Source organism: Sorex araneus, chromosome 2 (genome assembly GCF_027595985.1).
Source record: "Sorex araneus isolate mSorAra2 chromosome 2, mSorAra2.pri, whole genome shotgun sequence".
Lineage (NCBI taxonomy): Eukaryota > Metazoa > Chordata > Mammalia > Eulipotyphla > Soricidae > Sorex > Sorex araneus.
This window is the reverse complement of record NC_073303.1, coordinates 107463957-107481289: the sequence shown is the minus strand read 5'-3', so window position 1 is coordinate 107481289 and position 17333 is coordinate 107463957. Positions and strand designations below refer to the sequence as shown.

At 38.9% G+C, this 17333-nt stretch overlaps 1 protein-coding gene across 1 annotated transcript in view; it reads right to left on the bottom strand.

The window, feature by feature from the left end:
• MRPL13 (mitochondrial ribosomal protein L13) overlaps positions 1-17333 on the bottom strand; it is a 39763-nt gene that overhangs the window by 19270 nt on the left and 3160 nt on the right. The window contains exons 3-5 of the mRNA XM_055127622.1: positions 11749-11842; positions 9707-9767; positions 2036-2122 (exon numbers count right to left, since the gene is read on the bottom strand). Coding sequence (XP_054983597.1) covers positions 2036-2122; positions 9707-9767; positions 11749-11842 — 242 coding nt within the window. The remainder of the gene's footprint in view (positions 1-2035; positions 2123-9706; positions 9768-11748; positions 11843-17333) is intronic.

Genomic DNA, 17333 nt, shown 5'->3' with positions numbered 1-17333 from the left:
AATTTTAAAAGATATTTCAAATCTATAGAAAAGTTGAAAGAACATCGAACACTTATCTACTCTTCATCTCAATTCACCTATTGTTTATAAGATGACATGTGTGCTTTCTTATACACAAACACACAGACACATTTTCTTTTTGGCTAAATTATTTGAGTTATGGGCAAATATTTCACCCTAAATGACGTAAGCATCCATCTACTAAATATAAGGATTGTCTTGAACATAACCACATTCCCAATTCATGTTCAAGAAAATTTAACACTAGTAAAATACTTTGTATCTTATAGTATATGTTTAAATTTCCCAAACTGGTCTAACAATGTCTTTTGTATATTTTATCAAACATATATAATAAATACATCATTTTCTCTACATTCAAAACAGTCAAGGATCACACAAGACATACTATGCTGTTAATGTCATCTAAAATATAAAATATGTTCTCTGGTTTCCTTTAATCTAAAAAGTTTTCTTTTTCTGTTTTACGTGATATTAATGTTTTTAAAGAGGCCAGGCTAATTCTGTTGGGGCAAGTCTCTTTATCTGGATTTGTAGGCTCAAGTCTCTTTATCCGGATTCTTTCCTCATGATTAAATCTGAGGGTTGACATTTTGGTGGATACCTGCTTCCCCAGGGCACCGACAATAAAATGTGTTGTCAAGTTTTAACAAATCTTTCCCTGCCCCCCACTCCCATTTTTTCAGGAAACAAGATCATTTATTTTATAGTATGATATTATTTGGGTAATTTATGGTTCAACTGAACTACTACAAACATTTAAAACATCTTCACTCAAAACCAGGCTTACTTACAACAGTATTATTTTGTCTTTTTATACTTGGTAAAGTGAATAGTAAAAAATTATTCCAGTCATTCAAGCAAAACTTAGCTAGTAAATTAACCATTTTGATAAAAGAAGGAATTTATATCTGCATTAATGTAACTAATAAAAGCTCATTAGTGACTTGACTGGCTGATGTAACTTTGTATCCTGGAATGAATTTCTACATTATTCTTCTAGTTAGAACTGTAACACCAATAATCAGACCCATGGTAATCTAACATAATACACCCATTGGTTCTAAGTGTTCTACAAACGCCATCTCACTTAATCTTTACCAAAAGCTTATGAAGCAAGTATTTGTATTTCACTCATTTCTCAGACAAGAACACTGAGACAGTAATTAGCTCATAATCATGAAATCCATAAATAATGGGACGTGAATTTTAATCCAGAATGAATCTACACCTGGACTCAACTATTTTCATTTTAGAACATCTAAGGCTCCATCCATTACTTTACACTCAAGAGAAAAGTTAAGAAATCAAAACAGTGTAACAGAAATAAAGATGTTTTATCTTTAAAAGTACCTTTTTGGGGGCAAGGGTTAAATTAGGGGTGAATCTGGCCACACCCAGTGGTGCTCAGGGCTTACTGCTGCCTGTGCTCAGGGACCACTCCTGGTAGGGCTCAGAGAACTATACGTAGTGCCAGAGATTGAGCCCAGGTTGGTGTTACGTCCAGCACCCTACCACTTGGATTTTTTCTTGGCAGAGATTGGGGGTGGGAACGATGTACTTTTTAGCTGAATAAGCTTTACATAAGATCAGGTATTCTAAAGTTACATCATGAGAAATAATTAACAAACAAAGCCATTAACCATGGTTCATAGAAGTGTTGCTACTGGGGATATAAAAACATTAACTAAGTTCATGCTTTTCAAAATTATTGCTGGTAAAAGCAGTAAATGCCCTGATGAACAGAGTCTCTGGTCACTTGTTCTTTGTTTAAAAGAAAGCAGTTGTTAAAATGAAAATACAGAACTTCAACGCGTAGAAGTTTGAGTCTAATGGCTCATGGCATCATTTAAAAGAGGATCAACTATTATAGAGCATTCACTGAAAATCAGAAAATATTTGAGTAGAGTTTAAAAAGTGATTAAAGATAAGTCTATTGCAATTATTTTTTAAAAAATAAATTTTTTTTGAACATTTAAAAAAAAATCTTCATTACTAATGGCCACAGACTTACCTCATCTGGAAAAAGATGTAATCTCTGCATCATGGTCCTCCTGTGAAGGTTTTTAGGCAGCATGCCGTAAATAGCTAGTTTCACAATCTGAAAAACAGAGACGTACACTGAGTTCAGGAAGAAAACAGGAGTTGGGAGATAAAGAAGGGAGCTCAAGTAGTGACGAGAACAGATGCATCAAGGCTTAGTATGAACAAGGAAAACCAGACACCTAAGTAAGAACGTGGTAATACAAAAAAAGGATCTCTTTTGTACATTATTATTTTCATCATATCCCACTTTTATTTAGAAAAAGGATGAGAGGAAGATAGGAATAATCTAAGTGTGTGCCAATTTTAGGTTAAGTAAGAAAAAAATCGGCTGTTTCTTTGAGAATTGGTGGCTCAAGATAATCTACTACAACCTGATTGGAGGAAATGCAAGGGAGACCGTAATTCTTTTCCTCCAGGTGAGAGAGCGGAAGATTTCCCATTTAGAATAAGTTATGGGAAGTCAGATGGTTATGATACTGACCCTCTAAGTCACAGTGGCAACCTTCCATGGAAAACTTGTTGTGTGTACAGTAGTAGACTGTTCATTTCATCCGTTTCATTTGTGATGCTGAGTCCGAATTCAGAGGAGGAAATAAAGAAAGGAAAGTGGAGGAACATGCTAAGTCTCAGATATCTAAGAGAGGTACAGGAACACCAGGCTGTTTTGCTGCCACAGTATAAGCAGTCATACCTATAATACATTTCTCTCCAGGTCTTAGCTGGAAACAAAATTCTTCTCACTACCATACCCATTTCCAAAACCTTAATACCAATCTTATTGTGTTAGTATGGCAACATTACATTTATTTGTTTTTTTGTGTTCTTAAAATTTAGTGGTACTTACTTGGATGAAGAATTTTTTTTTCTAAAAAAATGTCTTATTAGGAAAAAAATGCAAAGATGGCAATCAAATTAGAAAAGCTATAAAATGTGAAAAGGTAATAAATTGATAGGTGAGAGAAAAACAGGTATACAAACATTTATGCACAGAACAAATGTGACACAACATGCCCACCCATTAAAGGAATTCTAGCTTTACAGACTTCAGCATAAGATCTCACGAATTCAGAAAGTGAGAAAGACAATTAAGGCACAGTTTAACAATAAGTAGGAAGGGCCTTTCACACAGAATCTGCAACCTAGGGCTGGTATCATTTGTTTTACACACAATTCCTTTATATAGGAGGGAGAAATAAGAAAGAAACCAAGAGTATGAACAAATTCAATATAACAGGGCAGTAAAGGATGCAAAGAAATGATTGAATTGATATATTTGAGTGTCGGATTATGGATCTGCATTTGGAATATTTAATGACCATTTATTTATTTATTTTGGTTCTGGGGCCACAACTGGCAAAGTTCAGGTGACCATCTATGGTGCTGGGGAATCAAACCCAAGTTGGCCTGTGCAAGGAAAGTGCCCTACTTTCCGTACTCCCTCTGGCCCCCTAAGAACCACTGAAATGTTTACATATTTTAAAAATATTTCAAAGCTGTACTGATAAGCAAAGGATGTATTATGAAACAAATTCTCTTATCATCAATTAGCACCGATTAGCAAACTATGTGTTGGCAGAAGATCATCTACCATTTCAGATAAACAGCTCATGTTTGAATTGCTAGAAGAACAGTTGGCCTCATCTTACAAGCCATTCTTTTCCAAAAACATAAAGTCAAAAGTAAGATTAAAAGATGTTTAAGGATGAAACTCAATGTCAGATAACAACTTGAGGCCCTTTGCACCAAGAAAATAAAAGATTTTGCAGCTAGGAGGAACATTTGAATGGGGTCAGCTCTGACACAGTTCCTAAGCCTTCATCAAATATTCTGATTTACTTCTTGACCTTTTTCATTAAAAAATGACTGCCATAAAATAATTTTGACAAACGTTATTTCAATGTCACAGTTTTAACATCCAAAAATTGGACAATACTGCCGCCTAGTGTAGAGATAGCTCACCCAGATGAAATAAAAAGAATTGCAAAGTACTAAAACTGCGATGCTATAATAGTAATAAATCTATTATCAGCAGCTTAGTCTTAGTTCCCTCCCATGCGATCTGTGTGGCTAGCATAATAGTTCACCTTTATTTATCTGAGCTGAAGGAAAGAGAAGCAAAGACTATCATAAACCTAGATTCTCAATAGGGAGTAACAGCCAGAGAGCAGAACTGGGACAGAAAAAGAGAAAAGCCATTCCTCTTTTATTCAGGTAAGTGCTAACAGTAAGTCTGACCTTATGAATATCTGTGTGGCCCCAAATTAGTTCTGCTTCTGAGAGGTTCAGAAGTCTGAAGTAAGACTTTTTAAAGAGATCTTGGAATGGTACTGCTCACGTACTGTTAGAAGCTAAGAACGCTTAAAAAAATTTTTTTTTTCTGCAGGACCTCCTTGAAAAAAACAAAAACAAAAACAAAAACACTGAAGTCACCAAGGCAGCATGTGGTGGTATGGGGTGCCCCCCACCTCCGAGGGCAGCAGACACATGGTGCTGTGGATCAGACTTGGGATTCAGCACAGACATGTGCTCTATATTTTGAGTCATTTCCCTGGTCCTGAAGAAATCCATTTTTTAACACTTGTCTCCCTATGTTGAAGTAAGTTTGCCAATATCCCAAGCAGAAACAAAGTGCAGAACCACAAGGACCACAGATATTGGAATCACAGAGAAATGCTAATAAGGATGTTTAATGTGCTTAAAAAAGGGGAGGAAATCGAGGCACGACAAAAGCACAGGTGATCAAAACTGACCAGAGTGAACTTGAAAAAGAAAAAAATAGCATTTCAGGGTGAGGTGGACAACATAAAGACTAAAATCAATAGCTCAGTAAAAGGATTGATTAGAGTAGTCATGGGTAAGAACAGTACAACAAAGTATATCATAATATATCAACACAAAGGCACAAAATATGAAGGAGAATAAAAGTATTGATCACTGTCACTGTATCACTGTCATCCCGTTGATCATTGATTTTCTCGAGTGGGCGCCAGTAACATCTCCATTCGTCCCAGCCCTGAGATTTTAGCAGCTTCTCTTTACTTGTTTTTCCCTGCGGTGCCACACTGGAGGCTTTTTCAGGGTAAGGGGAATGAGACCCATCATTGTTACTGTATTTGGCATATCGAATACACCTTGGAGAGCTTGCCAGGCTCTGCTGTGTGGGCAGGATGCTCTCATACCTTGCCAGGTTCTCTGAGAGGGAGAACTAGGCTATAAGAGGTCGAATGCTTCCGGGAGCGGAGCATTGTTTTAGTCTTTGGATCTTGGCCGTTGATGGGATTACACGGTGCCGGAGTGGGAGGGAGGGGGCTGGCGGTAGCTTCTGGGTGTGGCTGCCAAGCTACTGGAAAATGGGGGGTCTGGGTGGAGGAGGCCCAGTGTCGATCCAAGCAGGCTTGGAGATCTCAGCCCCGGGTCCCACACACCTGGGTTCCTCTGCCGGTTTCTTCATGTGTGAGGCTCGTCCGAACATGTGGAGAGGGCCCTTGAGCATGGCTGTGGCTGGGTTCTGGAGGTCTTTGGCTGACAGGCGTGGGGGCAAGAGACTCTGCATCACTCTGAGAGTGTTGTTTTAGTTTCTGGATCTTGACCGTTGATGGGATTACATGGCTACGGGGGGCAGTTTGTGGGTGTGGCTGCCAAGCTACTGGAAAATGGGGGGTCTGGGTGGAGGAGGCCCAGTCCCAATCCGAGTACAGATCATAAATTAAAAAATGAAAGAGTCTACTATAATGATTTCTAAAGGTAACAAATAAAAGGTAACTAATAAATCCGACCTGGGTTTTATTCCCAGCATCCCATATGGTCCCCTGAGCACTGCCAGGAGTAACTGCTGAGTGCAAAGCCAGGAGTAACCCCTGTGCATTGCTGGGTAGGACCCAAAAAGGAAAAAAAAAAAAAAAAAGAAAGAAACTCACACCTAACATCAATAGCAAGGAGGAAAAGTTTTGTAAAGATTATTCTAGAATTGCATATATGAACAAAAAATATTTTTTAATTAATTTATTTTTTAAATTAGTGAATCACCGTGAGGGTAGTTACAGATTTACACATTTTCGTGCTTGTGTTTGCCTCATACAATGTTCAAGAACCCATCCCTCCACCAGTGCCCATTCTCCACCACCAATGTACCCATTATCCCTCCCACCCCCAAATCCCATCCATCCCCACCCTTCTGTGCCAGGGCATTCCCTTTTGTTCTCTCCCTTCTTTTGGGTGTTGTGGACAAAAACTGATTTTCAAGAATGAAGACAATATGCCTGAGTTGAGTTTCACCCATGAGTGAACCCACAGAAAACTCAGGTAGGCAGGACTTGCGAACGAAAACTCCAGGTTCAACGAAACTGGGAATGGGTGTCCTTCCCCGATATCCCCCTGTTTCCGGCAACTTAGTAGTCACCCATACGAGCCACCTCTGGCTGGTGCCATATACTCTCATCAATGACCATAATCCAGAGATGAATAAATCTCTCAGAAGAGAGCACAGATGATATGCCATAGCCATGCCTCCAGACACTGTACCAGGCCGTTTCATCTGGGGCAACCTGGAGGGGAACAGGTGAGGCCCTCCTCGCCCCAGAGGAGCTAGCCCTGGCAGCTGAAAACCTCGAGAACTCAACTCTCCACCTGCTCAGACGAGTCTCACCCATGAGTCAATCTATTCCTGGACATCTTATACTTTACACCACTACTATTTCCAAGAGTAGCGCACCACATTTGATGGGGTTTAAAGTAGAAGGCAACCAATCTTAGGGGGAAATATATTTTTTACAGATGCACACAAGGCTCAAGCTTTAACAACACTTTAGTAATCTCTTATGAAATGGCTTAATGGCTCCTGGGTGAAATATAAGAATCTTAGAATCTTAGAGAGAAAAAGATTTCTCCCTGAGAAATCTTTTTTGGATCATTTTTAGTGGATTATTCATAACAAATAATACAAAATAAATTATTTCGGTTCTGCTTTGGGGGCAGAGGTTGGGGTTCAAAATATGGTGGTGGGAAGGTGTAATGGTGGTTAGATTAGTGTTCAAATATTACATGTAATCAAATATTGTGAACTACTATATCAAATAAAATTTAAAAAATAATAAATTAAAATTATTGCAAAAAAAGAATAAAGGCAAGAATTCCCTATAAAGAGATTGTTATGACATCTTATAAGAAGTACTTCAAAGTAAAGAAAACTGATTGCAATAGGAAGGTTAGGTTACATGAAGTGAATAAAATCAAAGAAAACCACAATATATCTACAATGGTATGAAACAGCAAAAGTAATGTTATAAAAGTTAAAAAATTTCAAAGAAAGTATATAAAGTGGAAGGGCAAGTGTTAGAAATAATCAAAGGGTCTTGATTGATTTGGAGGAATGTGTATATATTGATCAATCTTAGACCTCTAATTAAACAAAGTCAGTGCATCCCTGAAAAGGTCGAGAAAAAGGAAAATTTGCCACAGTAAAGTTTAAACTGTAAATAATACACTTAACGCTATAAAAACATAGTTCATATGGATGGATTCCTATTTTTTAAAAGCCCTAAAGCTAAAGGCATTAGTAGAGATTAAAAGAGCCAAGTACAGCAGGATGAAGAGGTAGTACAGGCAGTACAGGATAAAGAGGTAGTACAGGGTGATTGTCTTGCAAGCAGGCATACCTGTTTTCATCCTGGCACCATATATGGTACCACTCCCACCAGGAGTGAACCCTGTGCATAGAGCCAGGAGTAAACTTCGAGCACCACTGTGTGTGGACTCCAAATCAAACAAAACAAATGTAAATAAATAAAAGGGTCAATTACATACTTCAGAGGTTTTCATTGGCTGGTCTGTGGACTGGTGTCAACAAGAGATTTCTTGACAGTTCTGAAGAATGGTAGTACTACTTAACACTGTAGTGTTGAACTACAGGTCCATAGATGTAGGAAGGGCAAAAACCACTGGCATACCCTATTATTTTAGAAGATTATGTTTCCAAATTTTGGTTTTTATAACACTCAATCTTCAAAACAAAGCAAAAGCCAAGAGACTACAATAAAAAATTAATACCACCCCCAACTGAAAGTCTAATTCTTTTGCATAACCAGTAAATGAACTGGAAAAAAATTAAAAAGTCAGATAATTGGAAAACTAAACTTAGCACATTTGAGACTGTATACATAAACAGAGAGACAGACATCTCTCCAAGCCATTTTCAGCAAGCATACCATGTTTAAAATGATTACAAAGGTGTAAGACGCTGTTGGAGAGGATGTGGGGAGAAAGGGACCCTTCTTCACTGCTGGTGGGAATGCCGACTGGTTCAGCCCTTCTGGAAAACAATTTGGACGATTCTCAAAAAATTAGATATTGAATTCCCATTTGACCCAGCAATAGCACTGCTGGGAATATATCCCAGAGAGGCAAAAAAGTACAATCGAAACAACATCTGCACATGTATGTTCATCGCAGCACTGTTTACAATAGCCAGAATCTGGAAAAAACCCGAATGCCCCAGAACGGATGACTGGTTGAGGAAACTTTGGTACATCTATACAATGGAATACTATGCAGCTGTTAGAAAAAAGGAGGTCAAGAATTTTGTAGTTAAGTGGATGGGCATGAAAAGTTTCATGCTGAGTGAAATGAGTCAGAAAGAGAGAGACAGACATAGAAAGATTGCACTCATCTATGGTTATATAGAATAACAGAGTGGGAGACTATCACCCAAGAACTGTAGAAATAAGTACCAGGAGGTTGACTCCATGGCTTCGAGGCTGGCCTCACGTTCCGGGGAAAGGTCAACTCAGAGAAGCGATCACCAACTACATTGTAGTCGAAGGCCATGTGGGGGAAGGGAGTTGCGGGCTGAATGAGGGCTAGAGACTGAGCACAGCGGCCACTGAACACCTTTATTGCAAACCACAACAGCTAATTTGAGAGAGAGAACAGAAGGGAATGCCTTGCCACAGTGGCAGGGTGGGGTGGGGGGGAGATGGGATTGGGGAGGGTGGGAAGGACGCTGGGTTTACGGGTGGTGGAGAATGGGCACTGGTGAAGGGATGGGTTCCCGAACTTTGTATGAGGGAAGTATAAGCACAAAAGTGTATAAATCTGTAACTGTACCCTCACGGTGATTCTCTAATTAAAAATAAATAAAATTTAAAAAAAAAAAAAGGTGTAAGAAATTAAAAAGCCACAAAATTCTTTCACCAAATGCCAAAAAGTACTAATCAGAAAATACACACAATTGAATGGTGATGAAATAGCACTGTAGCACTGTCCTCCTGTTGTTCATCGATTTGCTCGAGAGGGCACCAGTTATATCTCCAATGTGAGACTTGTTACTGTTTCTGGCATATAGAATACATCATGTGTAGCTTGCCAGGCTCTGCCGTGCAGGCGGGATACTGTTGGCAGTTTGACGGGCTCAACAGAGGGACGGAAGAATCGAACCCGGGTCAGCCACGTGCAAGGCAAACACTCTACCCACTGTGCTATAGTTCCAGATGAAATTAAAACCTTTCAAAATTTGAGTGCCACCATTAGAGTGAAGAGTTCACAGTTCTGAAAGCTGGCTACACTAGAGAAGGAAGACAGAAAAAGCAGTGCCTGTATAAGTTGTTGCAGAGATGATAAACAACAGAAAATAGCATAGACTTACGGCCACTGGATCCTTCTGGTGGAGCTGAGCAGCTGTTACTTGCTTAAATCCTCCAGGGTAGCTGTTAAAGCAGACATTGAAAAGTGGGACTCTAGTAGAGTAGTTTTTAAATAGTCTTGTAGAATGTAAACTTATTCCGCCCCCTCAACTCCTTTTGAATGTTTTCAATAGGGGTGATGATCAAAAGTGCCGTGGCTGGGGGTAATCCCAGTGATGCCTGGCCCTGCAATGCAGTGTGGGTCTACTGCCAAGAGGTCCTGGGAGTGAAGGGTAGGAAAGTGATCTGGGAATCAAACTTAAGACCTTGTACATATGACACATGTGTTCCACAGCTGGAGCCACAGCAGCCCACAAAATGTCATTTTATTATGAAGCTACACTTGTTTCTGAAAACTGATCTCTAATGCCTTAAAAAGTAAACAACAACCTCTGATATTTTAAATGCCGTGATAGCACAACAAGTAAGGCACGCGGCTGACCCAGGTTCGATTCCTCTGCCCCTCTTGGATCGCCTAGCAAGCTACCTAGAGTATCTTGCCCGCCCGGTAGAGCCTGGCAAGCTACCCGTGGCGTATTCGGCTCGAGGAAATCGATGAGCAATGGGATGACGGTGATACAGTGATTTGAAATGCCATCCTCTTAAGTAGCCAACTCTTTCTGTCATAAGGGTAACTCCACATCTTGGAAAATTTCTTACCATAATGCTATACAAGTCTATAAATTCTATAGAATTCCATAGATTCTATACTTTATAGAATTATAGACCAATTCTATAATTCATAGAATTTATAGAACTCTATGGAATTTAAAATGATTCAGGCAGGCACTGATTCTTTCACTACGAGGTGCTTATGTTATTCTGAATTAAAAAAGAAAAATGTCTGATAAGCCTGTAGTCAGGTTTGGGGAAAATGGAGGCACACCATCTGATTCTGAAATCAAGACCATACTGGAAACTCACAGAAAGGAGACACTATTGAAAAGGACATTTTGAAGAAACTATGAATTGAAAATTGCTGAAAAAAAATCTGGAGTTACAGCTGATTGTGAACTCATTGTACCACAAAGTGAGACTGTCTTGAACAAAAGTTCTAATGCAACAGAATTCAAAGAAACAGTTTTTCCTAGAAAATCACTAGAACATTAAGTTCTAGTATTTAGTTAAAAAAAGATGTTGAAAAAAATCATCAGAATAAGAAAGAAAACACAAAAGTAGTGAGGGTATTTAAGAAGGATGACGACTTATAAGCAATGAGCATGAAGAATAACCAAGATGTAATATGGATATTTGAAGCAAAGTCCATATAGAACTTAGAAGGAAATAATCAATGGCACCTGAAACAATTGTCTTGAAATTATCTGAAGGATTTTATGTGAGAGAGAATATTAAGATCTATAATTAGATACTATAGATATTAATTTAATATCATAACCAGATAGTACTAAAGTATGTAATTATAATTTTTATAGTGATTTATATTTTACAATGTATTGTATACTGTCCTAAAGAGATCAATATGAAATTTAGAGAAACATAACAGCATAGAGATTTTTAAAAAATTTACACTATCTCAAAGGTGAAATAAATGTGCCACCTCAGGAACTACGAGAAAAATGATCTTTCAAAAAGGTAGAAAAGCCTATAATTTGAAAGAAACATCAAGATTTTAAGTATCTTTCAAAGCTTGGATTTTCCTCATCATTTCGTTAATACTTACAGATGTTCAGGATGACTCTGGAAACAGCTAAAAACATGGATTATAGGAAATAAAAAGGAGCAAAAGAGATTGATTTAAAAACAAAACAAACTTGATTTAGAGAGGTTTTGTAAAAAGTTTTCAGGAAGAAGACTGTCCCGTAATAATTGACACTGGGCACAATTTTGTGTGAGTAAATCTTAGATGCAAGAAGAGAAAAAAAAGGAATTTCCTAAAGGCTAATTTTTTGAAGTATTTTTTTTCTTTTAAAATAAGATCAATATTATTTTTAAAATAATACATTTCACTTGCCTATCTCTCTTGATAAAGTGAGGAGTCTCTTACCCGGTATGTGAGGAGTACACTTTTTGTTCCCATTTGTTTCCAGAAAATGCAATGTGTCTTGTATTCATTATGACAACATGATCCCCACAGTCACCTAAATTAAAAACATTTTTTAAATAAAATATTAAACTTTAAGAAAAAGTAAACTTGGTTACATATAAAACTTATAAAAAAGTCCAAACATATTAAAATAATAAAACAATTCATAGTACAACAGAAAAAATTCTTGAACAAATTTCTTTTCTTTTTCACATGACATCTAAGTATAGAAATAGCTGGCTGGCTTCTTGGAAAATCTCAACGCTGGAAGGTTAAATAGAATGTAATAAAGACGCCAACAATAACAATACATCTTTTAATGGTAAACTACTGTAATTCTATTATCTATCTCCATAAATAATTACCTTACTGTTTACAGTAAGTACCTTTAAATATCTAACACAAATTTTTCGTATAAACAGAAGATAAAATGAAAAGAACATGCATACAGATAAGGAAAAAAAGTATGTTTTGCCAATAGGCAAATTGAAAACATATGTAGAATATCACAATTTTAGAGAACAATAGAGCATTATGATTTTATGCTTGCCTACTAACACAGATTTCCCCACAACCACATTTAACCAGTTACACTTAAGCTGCCACTCTCAACTATGACTACATACATATTTGAAAGAATAAGTGATATGACCTGAAAATCAAAATACATGCATTGGATTGATTGAAATCACTGTCATCCCACTGTTCATCGATTTACTCAAGCGGGCACCAGCAACATCTCTATTCCTCTAAATGTCCCCTGAGATTTTAGCAGCCTCTCCTTACTTGTCTTTCCTAATGACTGGAGGCTCTATTCAGGGCCAGGGGAGTGAGACCTATCGTTACTGTTCTTGGTAAAAAAATAAATATAAATCCCTAAATTTGGCTGTTCATTCTAAAGCAAACAAACAAAAAGGTTCATATTTAATTATTCAAACACCATTATAAAGGACAATGTGAAGTAAGCAGAAACATTTATTGTCTATTCTACCAATAGAAGATTCAGAAGACTATTTAAGAAAAAATACCACTGAGGGGTCCACAAGTACAGTACAGCACATGACACTAGAGCATAGCACATAAAAAAGTACAGTGTAGTTTACAGAGTACCCATGCAGAACTTGAACTTGAATGTCGATGTTTCCAGGAAGTTCCTATTTCATAGAGGACAAGGGAAAGAAGGATAAAGCAAGAGGATGAAGCAAGGGTCTTTCTTCATCATGCTGAAAAGGAATCCAGGGTGTAAAGGAACAATGTGGGAAGCCTGCTGTGGGAAGGTTGACAAGGGCTGCTCAAGTTCCCAGAGTAAGGGAACTTGGCGAGCTGCTAGGGCAGTCAGGGACATGAAATGCAAGAATGAATAAAAGACAGTGAGCAGACAGCAATCTAAAGCTCAAAGAATGCTGAAATCACAAGAGTCTTTTTTGGACAGCAGTAGCTAAAGCGGCTAACACCCGTTTCGAGGAAGTGGCTTGCTAGAGCTCACACACTTGCTATTTAGCATGGGCCCATTATTTCTTCTCTCTCTCATTGACACAGCACACACAGGCATGCAAACATAAATCATCCAAGCTCTCGTCTTTTCTCTAGAAAGGCTCTCCTGATTTATTTTCACTTGTTAAATCTTACTCATAAAATTCAATTTGGACAAAAAGATCAAATTCCAAATAATTATCGGGCTTCCCATAATTCCTTCAATTTTGCTCCAAGTATAGTGAGAAGAGACTGGCATACATCACGGTACGAGTTTAAGGTGTACTGCATGATTTCATTTCCATGCAGTGGGAAATGACTGCAATGGGTTTATCTATGTGCCTGACCCAAGGTCAACTTAGCACTGCTGCAATGCTCACGCACCACTGGAAATGAGCCCCAAGCACACAGTCCCCCTACCCAATAAAAATAAAGCAATAAACGAAAAAGCTATAAAGGGCCACGGAGATCTCAGATTCAATCCATAGCACCACATGGTCTCTCGAGTACCGTCTGACCGGTCCTGGAGGAGCCCAGCACCACAGAGAGAGTACTGCTCCCCGAGGCCACATCTGGGTTGACTGATCATCTTGGGGGGTGGATTATCATCTTTTATTATACTATGAGAAGTTCTATGTCTGAAATTCTAAATCAAAAAGATTCTATGGCTGTTTTCAAACAAACAAGATTTTTTTTTTTTTTTTTTTTTTGCTTTTTGGGTCACACCCAGCGATGCTCAGGGGTTACTCCTGGCTTTGCACTCAGGAATTACTCCTGGCAGTGCTTGGGGGACCATATGGGATGCTGGGGATCGAACCCGGGTCGGCCACATGCAAGGCGAACGCCCGACCCGCTGTGCTATCGCTCCGGCCCCAAACAAGATTTTATTATGAGTACACAATGCGTTTTTAATTAATGCCAATTAAGTCAGTACAAATACAAAACACATGTGTAAATTAAAAGTAATCTGCATAGAACATCCTGACCCCATGTTAGGCTGTCTTCACTGGGGCAACTTGGAGGGCGGGGCGGGTTGAGTTTCCCTCCCTGATCCAGTAGAACTCTGGCAGCCAAAACCCTCCAGAACCCAGCTGCAGCCATGCTCAAGGCCGCTCTCCACAGGCTCGGACAAGCCTCACCTATGAGGGAAATTGCAGAAAAACCCAGGTATGCAGGACCCACGACTGAGGTCTCCAAGCTTGCTCCAAACAGGACTGGGTCTCCTCCCTAGTTTTCCAGAAGCTTGGCAGTCACACCCACAAACTGCGCCCCACCCCCTCCCAAGAGCCATATAATCTCACCAAAGGCCAAGATCCAGAGACTGAAATAAAGCTCCCCGAAGAGAGAGACGCAGAATGTCCTGGAGCACATGGAGCTTATACTCTAGTCCACTGATGTACCAAAAGTAGCACCCATTTGTTTGGGTTTAACATACATGCTTGTAATCTCTTATACAACGGCTTAAATGGCTCCAGGATAAAACACAACAATCTTTACACACTTTCCTCTTTTAGTGGTGGAATTGGTGTTTGAATATTAACTATACTGTGAACAATTGCATAAAAACAAAATTAAATTTAAAAAAAGTAACTTGTAATTTAAGTTTTGATTTTAGTGACATCTTGTGGACATAAAAAGTTTTGCTGGTATGAGTTCTATATCACATACAGTGAAACAAAAATGCAATCCAGTCTTTAAAAACATATTTCTAGTTTCAAAGAGAAACTAGAAGTGGCCTCCAAGTTGCCCCGAGAAGACAGCCTGGCGCCTCGGGGTCAGGATGTCCTATGCACGTTACTTTCCATTCTTTTCTTTTTTTTTCTTTTTGGGTCACACCCGACGGTGCACGGAGGTTACTTCTGGCTAACGCACTCAGGAATTACTCCTGATGGTGCTTGGGGAACCATATGGAATGCTGAGAATCAAACCCAGGTCGGCCACGTGCAAGGCAAGTGCCCTACCTACTGTGCTATTACTCCAACCCTGCTTTTTTCCATTCTTAAAGAATGATAGGTAACCACAAAAATTATGGGAATCTAAGAGTGTTTGTTCATCCAGTAGATAAGGAATATTTCTTTTTTTTTTTGCTTTTCTTTTTTTTTTGGGGGGGGGTCACACCCGGCAATGCACAGGGGTTACTCCTGGCTATTCACTCAGGAATCACTACTGGCAGTGCTCAGGGGACCATATGGGATGCCAGGACTGGAACCCGGGTCGGCCGCGTGCAAGGCAAATGCCCTACCGTTGTGCTATCACTCCAGCTCCAAGGAATATTTCTTGTGATAATGACATTAATTAAGTGACAACAAAAATGCAATAATTAAAATAGTCTTCTTATACTTTACAAAGGAAATTGAATGAGTTATGAATTAGACATTTCTCCAAGTTTTGCATCATGTGCATTTCTAAAACCTAAGAGATCTTATTTATTATTATTACCTTGTTGGTACCATTATGAAGAAATAAACAAATCAGTAGGCAAATACCCCAAAAATGGCTAAGAATCATCACACTGAAGTGGAATCGGTCATTCCTACAGGGGTTTTCAGCCCTAGATCTACTAGAATGCAGGCTGTGCCAGGCATGTGGCATTTCTGTGCTTTTGATCAGTGACCTCACTGCTTCCCTTCAACTCCATGCTGAATTGCTATTGGGTGTTTCCAAGTGCAAAAGGGCATTAGGGGGAGCCCGGGGAGTGGCTCAGTGGCAAATAGCACCTGTCAGACAATGGTGAAGCCACAAATGAGTGTGAAGGCTGGTGCCACCTGCAAGTCAGGAGCACAGTCCCAGCAACTGTGCTGTCTTGGATGCCTGCCACTGCACTGGAGCATGGGATTCCTTGAGCACTGCAGACAGGCAGGTGCAAGCACAGCATCCCTGAATCCAGGCACTCCTGTCCTGCACTAGAGCTCAGAGAAACCTTTCCAAGGGCACACAGTGGGGAACAGTACATGACTACAGTTACAGTATTAGCAATGGTGAAACAAACTGGAAACAACCTAGGCATCAAGTATTTTTCCCACATTGTTAACTTTTTCCGAATATTACCTGCATTTATACATAGTTATACTATTTTTGAATATTCTGCTTCTCCAAAAGAGTTAAAAACTGTTATCAATTGCAACAAATCTTGTTAATAGGGTAAGCAAGATCTAAACGGGCTTGCTCTACTTTGCAAAGTAGAGCCTATATAAGTGTAGCTAATCAAAATCACTTGAAGGAACTGGAGAGATAGTGCAGTGAGTAGGGATCTCAGTTCATATAGTTCCCGGAACACCACTGGGAGTGATCCCTGAGTGCAGAGCCAAGAGTAGGCCCTGAGCACCCATAAGAGTGGCCCACAAACAAACAAACAAACAAACAAACAAAAAACTACTTGTAGAAATGCAAGTCTTGGTGTGTGAACAACCATCTTGGTTGTGATCTGGGAAAAGATACATAAAGCAATCTATTCATTCAAGACAGTGAAAGGTGAACTCTCCCAACCTTGCTTTATGTAACTTTCTAGGGAGAAGGGCTTTTTAAAAGAGGAGAAAAGCTAATTTCCTTATTTTAAAAAGCCCTGTGTTCAAATGTGCATGGTTATATGATAAGACATGTATAGGAGGGAACACATTTAATTTATACTCCAAATCAGGGTATTTCTGAAAGTAAAAAGAGGAATACTGTTAACTTTGCTAGAGTGATGGCATAAAATGGGGTTGTGCCAGGCAAACAAGTCTGTATGGTTTTCCTATGAGTAAGTTTAACAGATTTTAGAGTTTATATACATTATGTTGTTTGTTTTTCACCAATACTGGAATAAGGGATCCTTTGGACAAAGCCAAAGTCCTTAAAAACATCCTTGTCAAACTGCCCCAAATTTCCATTAAGAATCTAATGAAAATTAGCATCCAGTTCTTGTCTGAAGTGATCATTTCTAACTATTATTGTCATAGTGGTCCCTTCTCTACCCTAACTAACCTCCACCCCCCACATACTTGTGGCAAACTTCCAACCCTGGCCCCTCTTTATAATGTCCTTGGATATTAGTCTTTATACTATGTAATTTTTATATCCCACAAATGAGTGCA